The sequence below is a fragment of the Muscardinus avellanarius genome (assembly GCF_963383645.1).
Source record: "Muscardinus avellanarius genome assembly, chromosome: 2".
Taxonomy (NCBI): Eukaryota; Metazoa; Chordata; class Mammalia; order Rodentia; family Gliridae; genus Muscardinus; species Muscardinus avellanarius.
This window is the reverse complement of record NC_137787.1, coordinates 31,664,475-31,681,559: the sequence shown is the minus strand read 5'-3', so window position 1 is coordinate 31,681,559 and position 17,085 is coordinate 31,664,475. Positions and strand designations below refer to the sequence as shown.

General features: G+C 41.5%; 1 protein-coding gene across 1 annotated transcript in view; it reads right to left on the bottom strand.

Annotated features, from left to right (window-relative positions):
• Positions 1-17,042, bottom strand: part of MDH1B (malate dehydrogenase 1B) — a gene marked incomplete at both ends in the record, with an annotated part of 32,571 nt that extends 15,529 nt beyond the window's left edge. The window contains 7 exons of the mRNA XM_080689340.1: positions 1,080-1,243; positions 2,802-2,943; positions 7,063-7,556; positions 10,080-10,222; positions 10,417-10,551; positions 12,853-12,961; positions 17,017-17,042. Of these exons, the coding sequence (XP_080545466.1) occupies positions 1,080-1,243; positions 2,802-2,943; positions 7,063-7,556; positions 10,080-10,222; positions 10,417-10,551; positions 12,853-12,961; positions 17,017-17,042 (1,213 nt within the window). The remainder of the gene's footprint in view (positions 1-1,079; positions 1,244-2,801; positions 2,944-7,062; positions 7,557-10,079; positions 10,223-10,416; positions 10,552-12,852; positions 12,962-17,016) is intronic.
• Positions 17,043-17,085: the final 43 nt, after the last annotated feature.

Below are 17,085 nucleotides of genomic sequence, written 5' to 3'. Positions count from 1 at the left end.
GAGAGAGACCCGCGAACTGCACCAAAGTCACTGGAACAAAGGAGAAGATGGTGGTTCTGCTGAAAAAGCAAGGAATCAAGCGGTGGATCAGACTGGGAAGCACGACAGTAAGTTCAGTTTGGTGTCTGTTGGGCTGAGGGACAGCGCCATGTCCAGGTGGCCACGTTTCACAGGCTGGAAGACAGGGCCAGGTCTGGAGCTCTGGGAGCAAAGAAGCTCATTTAGGAAGCACACAGGGAGAGATGCTCTAGGCCGAACCTAAGAGGACAAAACATTAGTGTTCTCTTTCCTGTTTTGTAAAAATGGCAGAAGACTTCGGAATGGTTTTTGGCTGATTAAAATATCAATGCTGTAAACATTTCCCTGCAGTACTTGTTGACAGGCAGCAACCTTTTCAAGTTCCCAGTGCTGTGTGGGTCCCTGAGGTCTGGGTCCTGCACTCTGTCGTGTCCTGCTCTGTGTCTCTGCTCCTAGGGCTCTGTAAGCAGAGCTCTTCTCTCAGACTTTATAGCTTCCTGCAGTAGTCTCCTTTATGAAGATGTCTGACTCTTCCTGCTGCCTGTGTAGAACAGACCTTGCTTTCTCTTTCTTGGCTAGGTACAGTGAGAAAAACTCTACTGGACTGTTTATGTGTCTGGATCTCCTTTATTGTAAGTTTCATGGAGACAGGGTCCAGGTAAATTCCTATTTGTGTTCCCAGTACATTCATGCAAAATATTGTTGAGTTTTTGAGTGAATAAAAGAATTTAAATGAAAATGGTATCATACAAGTTCGGAAAGCTTAGAGATCATAGTAAGGCCCAGATAAGAGGTCTTTGTTTTTCTTTTTTTGTAGTGCTGAGGATTGAACTCAGGGATATTCTAAGTCTGAGCTACACCCCTAGCCCTATTTTATTTTTGTTTCAAACAGGGTCTTGCTAAATTGAGGATATCACTAAGTTGCTTAGGTTGGCCTTGAATCTACGATCTTCCTGTCTCAACCCCCCAAATACTGGGATTACAGATGTGTGCCACTATGCCAGGCTAAAAGTTCTTAAATATTACAAGATAGGAAGATAATAGGAAGAATCCTGCTTTACCTTCACTGAGTACTCCTAAAGACACGATCTCCCCAGGCGGTGAGCCATGGTACCAATACTTCAACGTAGTGGAGATACTGTGTGCAGCTAAAATGCTTCCAAATTGTTTTCCTGTGGCGCTCAATTTTTTAAGAGTTATCACAAATTCTCTTTTTACCCAGTCACTACAGAGAGACAACGAAACAATTTGACAATGGGGAGAGGAATGGAAATGAAAAAGAATGCTTCCTAGCACAATAGGATTAATTACAAAGAACTATATTTATAAGCAACATGGAACTATGACTTCATGTACCCTTTCTTCAAGTGCCTTCATAAAATGTCCATGAACAAATAATAAAATGTAGCAGCAAGGAATCCTCAAATTTCAAACTAAAAATAATGATATAAATATGGAACATAGAAAAGTTGTTAAGAAACTTGAGAAACCATTGCTTTCATTACAAGAATTTGTCCTATGCAGATGCTATCTTGGAACCAGTGGGACCCTTCATTTAAAATAATTTTTCAATGCCGGGAGTGGTGGCACATGCTTGTAATCCCCGCGCTTGGGAGGCAGAGACAGGAGGATCGTGCTGGTTCGGAGCCAGCCTCGCTGGCTTAAGAGACCCTGTTTAAAAAAAAAAAAAAAAAAAAAAATATATATATATATATTTGTCTGTCTGTCTGGGAGTGTAGCCCAGAGGTAGAAGGGCTTCCAGAAACCCCAGTACCACCAATAAATAAATAAATAAATAAATAAATAAATAAATAAAATAAAGGATTTTATAAAGCATTCAATTATTTACTTTGAGACTCAGGGAAATAATCATGTTTTTACGGTTTGAAGTCTGAACTCAGAGAACAGTCTGGCTGGACCACAGCCAGTGTTAAAGGGCTGCCCTGCAATGGGGTAGCATGCGACACAGCTCCAGGTGGCTCGGCCCCAAGCAGGCAGCGTGCACAGAGGCCTAGGCTCCAGGAGCATGGATCTGGAAGCAGCATGCTGAGGCACTCAGGCAGGTTCTGTGGTCTGAGAGGAAATGCTGCAGAGATTTTAAAAATGCTTAAAAATCACGGCTGCCCATTTCTCCCCCTCTGCCTCATCAGCATGCTGGTGTTTACTGTGCTCTACTTGGATTCATCCATTCCATGCTCCCAATGACCCAATGTGGGCTACCTATACTACCATTCCCATTCGGTAGATGGAGAGAAACCAAGGCCTAAAGAGGTTAAGTAACTTCTCTGAAACCACACGGCTAAGTCGCTAAGTAAGAATCCCAACCCAGGTGGCCTGGTCCCAGGACCGTGCGCCTCACCACCTCTCAGTTCTGCCTCTCGTGGGACACAACACCCAGCCTGGCCTGGACTGCTCTTCATTTTTAAGTCCTCTTTCTTGAAATGTTTCAACTAATGTCAACTTGGATATACCTTTCTGTCTTTACATTAACTCCCTTTACATATACTTGTTTTAGAGATAACTTCAATGGAGCATATGAACTACTTTAAAGATAATCTGAAATATAAAAATCCATAATTTCAAAAATAAGATAAGTAAGGGTTGGGACCAACTTGTTGAGTCTGTGGGGTTTTCTATGTTTTTTTTTTAAATAGAAAGTGTGAACAAATATGAGTACAGACAAATATGAGTATAAGTAATGCAATACTTATAGCTTATTATAAAGATAATATTAAACATTTATATAACATTGTTAGTATAGTTCACTTAGAAGTATATTATACCTGTCAAAAATCAAGTTTAAAATAGGTCGGGAATATTGAGGAGGTCCCCAAATGGCACTCTCATATCTGTAAACCCTTGCTTTCCTCAGATCGACATAGTTATTTCCAGTGATATTACCCCAAATTATCACATCTTTGATGCCTGAGAGAAATAGAAATAAAATAATCACAATAAAGTATATTAATGTAAAAAGTTACCTGGAGCTCATTTTCTGTTTGTATGTTTGTTTATTTCAGGATTGGTCCGTTTGCTATAAAATGAGTTAAAGTTTATACTCCCTGAAACTATGTAAACATTGTGGATTACCCTAATGGCCAGGGTCTGGCAATCCCTAATAATGTTCTATGAATGGTTGAATAAGATGAGTATATGATTAAGTATATGATTAAGAAATATTGTAATGTTCCCTAAAAGAAATGGATACTGAAAATTATATCACTGAGATTAGTATTAACTTTATTATTTTGTTGTCATTTAGTGACAGAGATAGACATAGAGAGATGAAAAGGGAGGGAGGGAATCGAGAGAGAGAGACAGAGAGAGAGAGATTGAGTTTTTATCTACTTTGATTCTGGCAAGGTGACTCTGATTCTAGAATGGATTAATAAAATATGGTATATAAACACAATTTGAATTCTACTCAGCCATAAAGAAGAAAATTATATAACTTGTAGAAAATGGGTGGAACTGGAGAATATTCCTTTTAATATGCTTTATTGGTGTACTGTAATCACATATCATAATGAAGTTCAGATAGGGACATACATGCACACAGAACTTGGTGAGCTTCCCCCTGGCCCCTCCACTCTTCCCCTTCTCTGCACATGATATTGAGATTAGCACTGATACTTTCATATATGAATATAACATCGATGCAAGTATTTCCTTCATCAAGTCTCCTCCCCTAAACTTCCATTGCTGCAACTGGAGAATACTCTGCTATGTGAGATAACTCTCAGAAAGTCAAGGGTTGTATGTTTTTCTGTCCTATGTGGAAGCTAGAGAGAAATAGGGAACATAAGGACCTTTAATGCAGAGAGAGACCTGTAGAATAATGGAAGGGGATTAGGAGAAGGATTTGGGGTGGAAAAGAAGGAGAACCGGAGAAGGAAACTGTTCAAATAATACAATGGCAATATATGAAGGTATTACTATCAATTTCATTAACATGTGGGGGGAGGAGGAGGGTGGGGTGAGATGTGGAGTGAAATGCACCAAGAGCTACGTGCATGTATGTTTTTATCACAATGAACCTCACTCTGATATATAATTGCAATGCACTAATTAAATTTAAAGGAAAAGACATTCAGGCAAATGACTTAACTCTCTGAGTGGGGTTTATCTCCTACAAAATGAAGGTGTTGTAATAACAGGACCCTGGAGAACACCTAGTCAACTAATAGTTATGAATTATATTCTATGTTGAAGACCCTTCTAGGTACCAGGTTTAGAAAAAAATTCAGACCCAAATCATAGGGTTGGAGGGAATGAGTGAGAAGACAATTATATATACTGTTATAATATCTATTTTTCTAAAGAAAACCAAAAGGATATGGGTTAGAGAAAAAGAGATTGGTACTTAATAAAATTCTACAATTGTATATATTCTAGGAATATTGAATGCAACATGCAATAAGTTTACATACATATTAATTTATTCACTTCAATTATTAATTCTCCTATAAGGACACACCACCTCCCATCATGGGGATTAAGTTTTTCCTATTCTCTTGTAGGAAGTAAGATTGTTTTTAGTTTCAAGTAACAGAATATTGGGCTGACTTGCCTTAAGTAGAAGGAGTTTACTTTTCTGGGGTGACAAGTCAATGTAAGCAGTGACTTGCTGGACCACCAATTTAAAGATATGATTCTCCTGGCTGGCCTTCCTCTCGTGGCTGTAAGAGGGTCGCAGCAGCTCCAGCTATCGTGTTCTCACACAATTGTGTTCAAAGACAGGCAGTAGGGAGAAGAATAGGGTAAGGGCTTTCTCTTTGGCCTTTTCTTTTCAAGGAGTGAAAAATACTTCCTAGGAGACCCATGCTATATCACTCAATCACTCCCAGCTTGCAAGAGAAGCTAAGACAAAAAGTGACTGTTTGGACCTCAGCAAGAGACCAGCTAGAGAGAGGAGGGTGGGGATGTTGTCGGGTAGGTGACCATCAAAGTCTACTTTGTTCTCTGACGTTCTCTCCCTCACCAAAATGGCTGCTTTCAGGAGAGCTGGTCATGTGCATCTGGGTCCCTCCATCAGCTGCCTCACCTTCCTTGGAGAAAGGATGGATGGGAAGGTGACAGGGCTAAAGTCCATGGGATCCACATGGGCAAAACATTTCTTCAGCACCAGGTAAGCATAAAGATGTCCTTCCTAGAGGTTAGAAAATCCTTTTAACCTCACCAGGTCTCCTTTTTCTTATTGGATTTGTAGCTACTTATAGCTCCAAATACAGAAAATTAATGAACATCTGCTGATTTTCTTCCTCAGTTTTCCTTCTCTTTCTTTCTTTCTTAATGTTTTCTCTTCAAGTAACTACCTTTCTCCAATTTCAGTCTGTGTGGTTTGGATGAAACTGTTCTTATGCCTGAGGCCTTGCAATAGGCACCAGACACAGATTCCATCCTCTGGACCACAATGATCTGTTAAGAGATGGGCATGTGGTCTGAGCCTGGCCCATGAGTGTGCTCCTTTTTCTATAAACAAATAGGAAAGAAACCCCTCTTTCTCCCAGGTAGGTAGGTAGGTTCTGATCATATGAGTCAGGGGTACCATTGGCCATTTTTCCACCTGAGAATGAAGCCAAGGGGAAGGATGGGCCATGAGAAGGACAAGTGGGCCTGAGGTTCAGCTGTGCCTTAAATAAGGATACCTCTGGTGCTTTTCAGTTATGCGAGAATTAAAAAAAGAGCTCTTTATCTGACCTTAGTCACTATGAGTTGACCTTCCTCCACTTAAAATGCAGGAGGAGTCCCACTAAGCCAACACACACGATCTGAGAAATAGGGCTGTGTGGGAACTGAAATTGGGGTTGATCTGAAATGGCTTGTTCCCCACTTGTACCTGGAGTGGTCCTGGCATGATTTCCTTCACACCATTTTGCTTAACTCTGTTTCTGTTGTTGCCGAGTTTCTCCTTCCTATTGTACAGATATTCTGTGACGACTGCACCATTTAATGTCTCCTTCCTCTTTCTAGCTTTCCTCTATTTTTTTTCTTGTTCTCCCTTCTTCTTACATGCTTATTTCTTTGCATAGAGCAGAGCTTAGAATTATGACACCAGCAGACCCACAAGAGAGCAGCTTTCTGGCTGAAAACTCTGTGCCCTCACCCAACACACACACCTTGTTTTACATTTTTTATCACTGCCTCTTCTTGACACCTTTCATCAGTACATTATTGATCTTTTGTGATAAGTCAATGTCTACATTTATAAGGTTCATGACAAAGACAAAATGGTTAGAAAATGTTTCATTTCCCACGGAATAATTTTAACATTAATTTGGCTGAGTTTTATACTGGCCCTGGAGGTAATACATTAAAGATATGCATGCAAGAGACCAGAAGTTGTGATTTCTAGGGCATCATTGTAAAGAAGTGGCAGAACTCTGTTGGGGACTCGCTGATGCCTTTCATGGCTGGGATATGGAAACACCTAGGCTCAGGTCTCCTGTCTTCCCCATTTTGCTCGAGGCAATGCCTTGCTCCACCGTCCACTCCCAGGGGACACTGCTGCAGAGGCTCCATCTAAGGGCACAAAGAGCTAAAATATATCAAATACGATTCACCCTTCAAATATAGTCATCCATTTTGTGATCCAGACTCATCTTCACATGCTGATGTCTACCGGTTCAGATATTAATAGGAACAGAAACTGGCTAGATATCATAAACTATTGATAAGTTTAACATTCTTGAGAATGTTACACGTGCTAGGCAGTGCTCTAAGCACTTTAGAAATATTATTTCATTGAATCTTCACATCAGTTCCAGGAGGGAGGTGCTGTTAACACTCTCATTTTATAGCTGAGGAAACAGAGGAAACCCTAGCACAAACATCTAGTACTATCCCTGGTGTCTGGCATGTACTGGGGGTCTTGGAATGCATTCCCCTGAATGTGGGGGGAGCTACTGTAATTATATCAAAGGAGAAGGTCTTTGTCTCTCCTCCGACTACCATTCCAGACACCCAGAAATATCCTAGGAGGCGCGGCTTACACCCAGCCACCTGAAATCAAGTGTCAGAGGTCACGGCGCAGAGTGCACTCACGCGAGGGTGTGGTTTTCAGTTTCCTGGCCATCTCAGCTTTCGCTTGGCCTTCCACCCCCAGCGCCACAGCGATGATGTTGTGCGCAATGCTTGGGGCATGTTTCATAAGCAAAAATGTTTTAAGATTCACAAAGGTTTTTCCTCCCACGATGACCTTAACGGAGTCGTGGGCGTTCTTCTCGATTAGGTTTCCGAAGAGGCGGCACACAGACAGCTGCCTTCGCAGACAGTCTTCCAGGCTGTGCACCTCCTGCTCCACGTGCTCGTCTAGGATGAGGACCACGTGCGCCTGGCGGAAGGCCTCCTCTGCCTGCGTGCAGCTGGACACGCCGCGGAGCAGCGGCGACGCCATCTCCGCCGCCTCTGTCACCAGGCTGTCCAAGTCTTCTGTCCATTTGCTCTCAAAGAGAATGAGGCTGATTTCTGTGTGCATCCCGAACACTTCACCGCTGGTCAGGATGGGAATGAGGTGCTGGCAGACGGGATTCGTGGCGCTGATACAAATTCAGATTCGGATCAAGAATGGTTAGACCTTTTGTCCTGTTAAGCATTTCTTTCTTTTTTTTTTTTTAAAAAGTTTTTTTATTGGTACATTGTAGTCATACATCTTAATAGAGTACAAGATGGCAGAGGCATACATGCACACATCACTCATTTAGCTTTTTCCCAATTCCTACACTCTTTCCTCCCCCCTCCCTCCTACTCATGTTTGGCTTAGTGATTGACTTTGATATGCTTGTGAATGTTCTTGGATAGGCAGAATAAATATCATCAAAATGGCCATTCTTCTAAACGTGATCGACAGATTCAACGCAATTCTCATTAAATTTTTACCAAGGTCATTCCCACAGACATAGAAAAACCAGTCTTTAAATTCATTTGGAGCTGGGCGCTTGTAATCCCCGTGCTTGGGAGGCAGAGACAGGAGGATCGCGCAGGTTCGAAGTCAGCCGCGCTGGCTTAAGAGACCCTGTTTCCAAATAAACATAAATTAAAAAAAAAATAGGTCTGGGAGTGTAGCCCGGAGGTAGAAGGGCTTCCAGGAACCCCAGTACCACCAAAACAAACAAACAAAAAATCATTTGGAATAACAAAAAACCCAGAATAGCCAAAGTAGTTCTCAGCAACAAGAACTTTGCAGGAAGAATCACAATTCCTGACTTTAGACTATACTACAATGCCATAAAAAAAAAAAAAAACCCAGCATGGTACTGGCACAAAAACAGACACAGAGACCAATGGACAAGAATTGAAGTCTCAGAAACAACTCCGCATACTATGGCCAACTGATTTTTGACAAAGGGGCCAAAAACATGAACTTGAAAAAAGAGACTCTTCAACAAATAGTGTTGGCAAAACTGGTTAACCATATGCAGAAAAATGGAAATAAACCCCATTTTCTCAACCTGCACAAGAGTAAACTCATGATGGATCAAAGACTTGGAAGTCAGACCAGAGACCTTCAGGCTCCTTGAAGAGGGCCTAAGTCCAGCACTGTAACACACAGGCATAGGTAAAAGCTTTCTCAACAAGACCCCAAAGGCACAAGAAATTAAAAGGAGGATCAATATGTGGGATTTCATAAAACTGAAGAACTTCTGTACAGCAAAGGAAACTATCAAGAACCCCAACAGAGCCAACAGGATGGGAGAAAATTTTTGCCAACTATTCTTCCAATAGAGGACTAATATTAAGCATTTATTTCTAATAGATATTTTTCTATGTGTGTTGATGGGATGATTTCATGTTTTTAAGTAAGCATTCACACAGCCGGGTGGAAAGTTTTAAGACTAGGAATGGGAAATAGAACAAAGAAAAACTCACTACTAGCCTCTTCTTGCTATAGGCATCTTACAGCAATCTCAAGTTAGAAAGGCACCTGTGCATTAGACTTTCTGAATGAAATATAATTCCCCATATGGAGAAAGCAAAATTTCAGAGAACTGCACCAATTATTCTAGTGACAATTTTACATTTTCTCTTGAAAAGATAAAAGCATGTTTCCATTAGCCATAGATCTCTTATTTTATACTCATCTACAGAATAATGGCATCTTTTTTGGGAAAGGGCTCTCTTTTCTCAATTCTTAACAGAGATAGCGAGGATTAGCACAGGCTGTGTATGGTGCATCTGTAACCACATTCAGCAAGGTTCTGGGCCTTCGATTTCTGTGATAGTCAACTGTAGAGAGCTTGGAAATGCGTGAGAGCAGTGCCGGTGCTCACGATGGGCTTGGGGATGGGCACAATGGAGTTCTCAACTGTGTCCACATCAGGTTAATCCTTCATAAATGTGGCATTTATTAGATCTAGGTGATTGATAGGGCCATACGTGTCTATTGCACAATTCTCAATTCTTTCCTATTTGTACTATTTCATAGTAACAGTTAGTTTCTAAAGTAGGTATACATATTAGGACACAGAGTAGTGAGAAGGAAAGTATGAGAGACAGACTGAGGGGTGGGAAGGAGAAGAGGAGGGAGAGAGTGAGCAGGAAAGGCACAGAATGCAGAAAGGAAGGAAGGAAGGGCGAAAGGGAGGGACAGACACAACAAAGACTGCATGTACCCCAGACTTCAAGCACTGAGAAGCAAATTTGAGAAGGAGGAAGGAAGGAGGAGCTGAGGGGAGTGAGTACTGTGAGTGAGTGAGTGAGTGCTACGGGAACTTCAAGGGAAACTAGCAAGTGGAAAAGAGGGAGAAAGCAATGGTCAGGGAGAGCAAGTGCCAGAGATAGAAACTTGCCATGACAGCCATTCTGTAATTAAGTGTGTGTGTGTGTGTGTGTGTGTGTGTGTGTGTGTGTACACATGTGTTTATATGTGTAAAACCTAGAACTCAAACACAGTACATACATTATACACATATAGCTATATACCTATACATGTATGTGCACACACACATATACCTGAAATCTAACATTCAGGTATTCTTCCATTATAGAATTTACCCAGCATCACTGTTCTTTCTAAAAATAAAAAAGCCAACCCCATAAATCCTGGGGGTTGACTATCCCACCTGGTGATCCAGACCTGTAAGGGGCTGATGAGATCCTTCAGGGCTTCTTTCTCCACCTCCTGTTTTATATGAGCCTGTAGGTTCTCTTGAGCAATTATCATCATCAGCTCAGTCATCATGCTGGAAGTGACGCCATAGTAAAGCTAAACATGGAGGAAGGCAAAGTCTGCCTCAGAGAGCAGTCATTACCTAGCTTTGGCCAAAATGGAAAGTTTTTATGCAAAGTCAGAATGGGCTGGAAAGGTGAGGGAATGTCTCAGAAAGCAAGATATTTGAAACATAAAATAATGCAAGAGAATGATGATTTTTAACAGATAAACCAACTTAGTTTACGTACCTGGGCATGCTCCAGGAACTCATTATAGCCTCCCAAAAGTAAACCCTTTCCTCCACGATCCAGCAGCTCTCTCCAGATGATGGGGGAAGTTTTGTGACTCCACTTATTCTTTGCACACACCTCTTTCAGCCACTCCTATTGAATGATATTCCAAGAAAAGTCCCATGTTAAATCTGCCAGAGAATTCAATTCTTTAGGACTCCAACACCAAAATAACAGCTTGTTTTAGTATCATTATGTCTACATAATACACTTTAGATATCTATAAACAGTAAATGTAAATGTAGATAATAATGATAATTCAAGTAACACATTAATAAGTAAGAATATTCTCTTTTTTCAGTGAAGACCTGGAGTGCAAGTGTTTAACTTAAAGAGAAGCCAGGTGTTCTAACTTGATGATTTAAAAATGATTAATTTTCTTCCTATTTGTATTACATATGAGATACTTCTAGTTCTAGGGCCATATAAATCTTGATATTGCTTTTCAAATCTGTGGGCACGGTTTATATGGTTTACACTGGATTAATGAACTAAAAGTAATCTGAGTGTTTCTGAAAAAGTTCAGAAAAGTTTAAATTATCATTATCAGCTTTGCATATACTAGTCCTTCCAATGATAAGATCTGAGTAGAGATAGGAAGTAATATTCTTATCGGTAAAGTACAGGACAATGGTTTTAAAAAACATGTAATCAGAGGCATGTTTAATGAAGCTATCTTACAAGTAAAACTCTGGGAACTAATCCCTCTTGTTGATGTTAAAGATCTCCGAGCTTCTTTTATGCCATCTTAAAGCAAATAGCACAACTGTGGGATCCCACCATGGTCTTTGTAGTAACAGCACAGCCTGGCCTGCAAAATGCTGAGGGTAAGGAAGAAAGGGACTCTACCTGGAAGGACCCTCAGCACTAAGCAGAATATGCTGACATCCCTGCAGGAGCTGGGAAAATATGTATGGGACTGGACCCTCAAAGGGTGGGACAACAAGCCGGACAAGGGCAATTTATCAGTATGAGTCACTCTTCCACAAACCGGGAATATGAATACATGCCTTGGTAGGACTCAGAAGATGGTGATAACGTGTTTCTAGAATGACTCTCAGAAGCTTGGAGAAAGCTGAATCCATTATGAATCTCACTATCATGCACCATTACAATGCACCAATAAAAAAAAAAAAGCAATGACTCAAGCTAAATGAAACAGAAATGCCAGAACTGGCACGGAAGAATTTTCCTGGCAGAGGTAATTGGCCCTGCTGATCAAAAGCATATAGGGTAGGTATTACCCATTGTGAGCAGTAAAATATGTTTAGCATCTAGTTTATCCATTAGGACATATTTGGTGTTGCCCTGTTTGATTTTGACAATAAATGGACAAGCATAGCATATTCTGAAAAAGGACTAGGGCTCAGATCACTTGAAGAATCAGACCTTGGTCATCATACCTGATAAGTCTCCTAAACCAGTGGATGGTGAAGTTAATCTACAATGGATAGCAGAGAAGACAGGTAATGAGTGTCAGTTTGACCCGGACACTGTAATGCAGTGGAGAATATAGTTCATTTGACTAACTTTCCCTCTGTGAAGTTTCCCAGGGAAAGATGCCAACCAAAATCCCTGGAGGAGCTATTTCCAGATGGTCTGAACTTATTATATGGAGCATGAGGGTCCAGAGGCACAAGGCGTGGACTATAGCAGATGCTGTCACATAGAGCCCAGGTTCCCCTTCTCATTTCCTCACCCACCAGGTGTACTGAGGGCTGAAGGCTTACTGCTAAGTCTCTCTCTTGGGCATTCCATTACTTAAAGTTAAGTCCTTGAAACAGGGGTAGCCCACATCAGGTGACTGGCTGATGAGTGAGTATAGAAGCTCGGATATCTTTCCTAAAACAGAAGATATCTCTGAAAGGCTGTCCCAACATAAGTTCCCTGGAGGACTGTCAGAGCCTGCTGTTGTAGCTGTATCACTTCTCTCTTTGCCCAATCCTGATGCCCTCATTTCTTCTCAGCACTTGTTTCCAAGAACACTTTCCAATACAGCCCCAGCATCAGAATCTCCATCTTCAAGTCTGTTTGTGGAGTGACCCAGTCACAGAGGTGGATATTTCAAATAAATAAGTCCTCATGCCATTAGAAATCAGTATGAAGGGCAATGAAAAGTGCAGTGTAAGCTACCTGGATTCTTGGTAGTGGTGGAAGAGCCAAGCCTAATCTACTTATCATTAGGGTTTCGTTTGTTCTATTAGGTATCATGAAGAATATAAATAACATTTTGAGAGTGGTTAGAGATTCTTTTTTTTTTACTAATATTTAGGGACCATTAGTATGTGAACATTCATCACTAGATACCAATATGATAGACTAGCTAATATTTCATCAAATTAGAGAACATATTTTGAACATATGTGAGTTTAACAAACTTTAAAGGCTTCTTACCTCCCAAACATCAGGGTGTTGTGTAATTTTATATATCTGAAAATCAGGAAGGTTCTTCTGCAAATAGTCTGCCAGAAGTTCTGCTTTAGCATAATATGGACAGTCTGCTCTACCTATGAGAGTTCAAATGTTTTCTTTCATCATATCTCATCTGCTAGAAATACAGGACATATTATCATATATAATAAGTATTTTCCATATAATTAAGGGATTAATCATAGTTGTTTATAATTTTATAATGTAAAATGATGGTATAGATTGTCATAACATAAACGTCTGATGTTAATGATATTAAAAGGCTGCCATATACAACCAATTAAGCATGAAGTATTAACAATGAACTACCCACTAGAAGCCCCTCAAAGGCAGGGTATTTGATGTTTGGCTTATAGTTGCAGGAGAGGGAGAAACTGAGGGAGAGAGAAAAATCTGGAATGACTTTTATTTTCTGGCTTATGTGGATAATCTTGACATTATTAGAGAGAAATCATCGATGAGAAGTGAATTCCGGACAAGTGCAGTTGGAGGTATCTGTAGTATACGTAATTGTATATAACCGACAGGCAGCAGCTAAGTGAGTCTTAAGTTCAGGCCATGTAAATGCTTTAACTACATATTTTTCAGGCATCAATACATAAGAAGTTAAATCAGCCACAGGGAATGGGACTGGGTGTGAAGCAGAGTAGGAAGGCCCGGCCAAGTGCAGAACCTTTCCCATAATATTCTTCCTCTATTAATCCAAATAATTAGTTTCTCAAGCTCATGGGAACTCCTAGGCCATCAACCTTTCTCAGTCTACCTCTGTTAGCTTCCCTGTCTAGTTCAAACCCATGGTTCTTAACATCACATCACTCTATGACTCACATCTTAAGTGGTCTGGCCCTACCATCCTTCTGGAACATCAGGCTGGTAAAACCCTCCACCCTGTATGAGTGCAGTTACCTGCCTTCTCTCCCCTGGGTCTCATCTGCTAGGCACCACTGGAGAAACATCGCGCAACAAGCAGAGGGCATCGTTGTAAATTCAAGGTCCTCAGACCTAATGGCCCTTAACTCTGCCTGGAGGTCCCTCTGTTTCCCTCACCGGCAATCTTGTCTGTCTCCACAATAACTATTCCAACTTTTTTGACCACTTATTCTAAATCGTTTCTCCTTCCACATCATTCCTGTGCATTATCAGAAGACAAGAGACAGGTGCAACAGACATCTGGGGATGTAGCTCAGTAGTGGAATGTATTGTGTGCCAAGCACATGCAAGGCCCTGGGTTCAGTCCTCAGGAAAGGGGGAGAAGAGAAGAGGAAGAAGAAAATGGAGAAGAATGAAGACAATCTTGCTTTTTTACTTTACAAAAACTGAAACATGCCAAACACAAAAAACCATCAGTTGGGAAATCCCCAATCTCTTGCCATCAAACCTGCAAACCTGTCTGCACTTGGACTAATCCTGTCCTCTTTTCTAGTTTTAATGGAAGAGGAATCCCATCTCCTGTCTCTGTCTAATCCTACATTTTGTGCTCTGAATCCCACCCTCTGCTGCCCTCTTAGGAATCTTGCTCAACTGATTATCTTCCTCAGAGTCTTATCTAACTTTAATGCCACCTTTCCAACATATTTAAATGTGCTTGAGCTATTCTTGCTTCTCCTGTGCTAGAAAACAAAAAGCCCTACATGCCCTTTTCTATTATAACTTCTTTAATATCCTCCACACGACCATCCTCAGTTCTCTACTTGACGTTCTCATCACACTGCAATCTAGCTAATCCCATAATTCACTGGCTGGTTTCTAAAGACCTTAGTGTCACTAAATCCAATAAATAATTTCCTGATCCTTTTGTGTTGACCCTTGGCAGCACTTCCTTCTGGTACCCTTTCACAGTATAGTGGGGCACTCTGCAGGGGTTCCTTCTACTTCTCTGGCTACTCTTCTTTATATCTCGAAGGTTTCCATTCTATTTTGAATCCATTAAAAGATATCATTCTGTGAGGCATCTTATCTTTACACCGTATATATTCTTCTTGGCTAACCTCCACTACCTTGGTTTCAAGCAGCAATTCATATTTCCAACTCCAACCTATCTCGGTGTCTAGATGCCTATATACCCCTGTATTTTTCTATCTCTTTCTAAATGTCTCAGGTGGTCAGCAGGTGTATGATGTATTTTGTCACTGGCCTCTTACCAAATATGGGACCTCCTTCTATGTTTTATGCCCACTTCCCTAGTAATTTAAGGGTACTAAGAGTATCCAGAATATTAAGCCGATTCTTCAGCTAATTTTTTTCCAATGACTCCTCATTCACCCAGTTATCCCAACTACTACTTGGGAGTGATTTTTAACTTCTCCCTTCCCTTTCTTCCTCCGCCCAATTAGATATCCAGTTCTACAGATTCTGACTCCCTATCACCTCTCCAGCCCATTTACCCCTCTCCATTTCCACTGTTCATCATGCTAAGGCAGGCCACCATCAACTTCCTCCTGCTCTATGGTGCCAGTATTCCGACTGGTCTCTTAGCATTCAGCCTTCCTCCCCCCACACCACAGCCTTAACACTTGGATAAAATGCAAACTTGATTTTGCTCTCCTTTTCCAAAAAATTTCCAGGTAATTTGGATAAAGTCTAAACTACTGAATGTAGCTCAGAAGAATCTATATTCTCTCTCTCTGGCCTCAAATTATACCATCCTCTTTCTTGTACTTTCTGCTCCAGACTACTAAGCTTATTTCAATTTTGTGCTTACTGTATACTCTCTAGCACCAAACTAGCTCACCTCACTCAAACCTCACCCCTGCCACACATGCTTAAATTGCTCCTCCCTACCTCTTCTCTGCTAGGTAATTCTCATCTTTCAGGAATCTGCTGAAAACCTCTTCTGGGAAGCCCTTACCTGACCAAGGTCCCCTGGCACCATTCCTCTAGCATCCTGTCTGATATGAACACACACACAATGTCCCCTGTAAGTTTTCCATAGTCTTCCCAGCATAGTCAGTCAGTGCTCAAAAATATTCTTCTCAATGAAGAAGCAAAGGAAATAGATATTTAGGCAGATGGTACATGTCACTTGTGTTTCATGTATCAGAGAAGTAAGACCAAACTGAACAGCTTTTGTAAAAATAATTGGTGATTCAGTGAGGGAAGTTTCCATCAGAAGGCAGTAGAAGCCAGATGGAATGAAGTACTGGAGATATAGAAGCAGTCAATTCTTTTAAGAAACTTGCTGAGAAGGGGAAGAAGGTATAGGAGCCGTTTGCAGTAAAACCCCTCAGTGGCTTCCTTGCTGTTGATACATACTTCCAGTCTCCCCACCCACTGCTGCCAAGACAGGCTTCCTAAAATGCAAACCCATGAAGGATACCCTCCTGTCTAAAAGCTTTAAGCAACTTCCTGTTGCTTTCAAGATACAGTTCAAGCACATTTTGGGGGGGTATAGGTGGGGTGCAAGAATCTGGCTTTGGCTCCTGTAGCTCTAGCTCCAGGTCCTGTTCTTGCCCCCATATTCAGGTCCTCGTTTAGACCATGAGGCTTTTCGTCTCTGCCTTTATCTGCAATAGCCTTTCTAAACCAAACCTTCACAACTCAGCTCCTATAACAGGCCCCCTACTGATATCCTGTGCTCACCTTGCTCCCACCCCGAGATTAGGGGCATATTTTCCCAGAGGCCTGTGCATCTCTCCATACAGTAATCTCACCATATCAAAAGTACTTCTTTACAAGCTTTTGTTCCCCACGAGAATGAAAACTTCCCGAGGTCTGGGATGCAAACCCGTTGTATGTTCAGTATTGAGCAAAGCTTGGCGCCTGTTGCTGTCCAAACCATGTATAAGAAAGCTTGAGGTGCAGTACTTAGGAGGCTGAGGCAGGAGGATCGCAGGTTCCCGGCCAGCCTCAGCTACTTAGTGAGGCCCTCCGCAACTTCGTGAGGTCCTGTTTCAAAAGGATTAAAGCATAGGGCCGTGGGTGTGGCTAGGAGGTAGCATACCCCTGGGTTTAACTTCCAGTATCGAAAAAAAAGAAAGAAAGAAAGAAAGAAAGAAAGAAAGAAAGAAAGAAAAAGCCTGAGGTGGTCGGTCCAGAGGCTGGAGCTGTTAGCACAGAAGGTCACTGACTAGCGGCCTCGGGAGCTGCTGTTGGCATTCTGAATCATCTGTGGACGGTTGCGGGGATCACTCACCCGCGATCACGAATTTGGCCATGGTCAAAGGAGACCAAAATGAAGGCCGTCGGTGACGCGGTTTC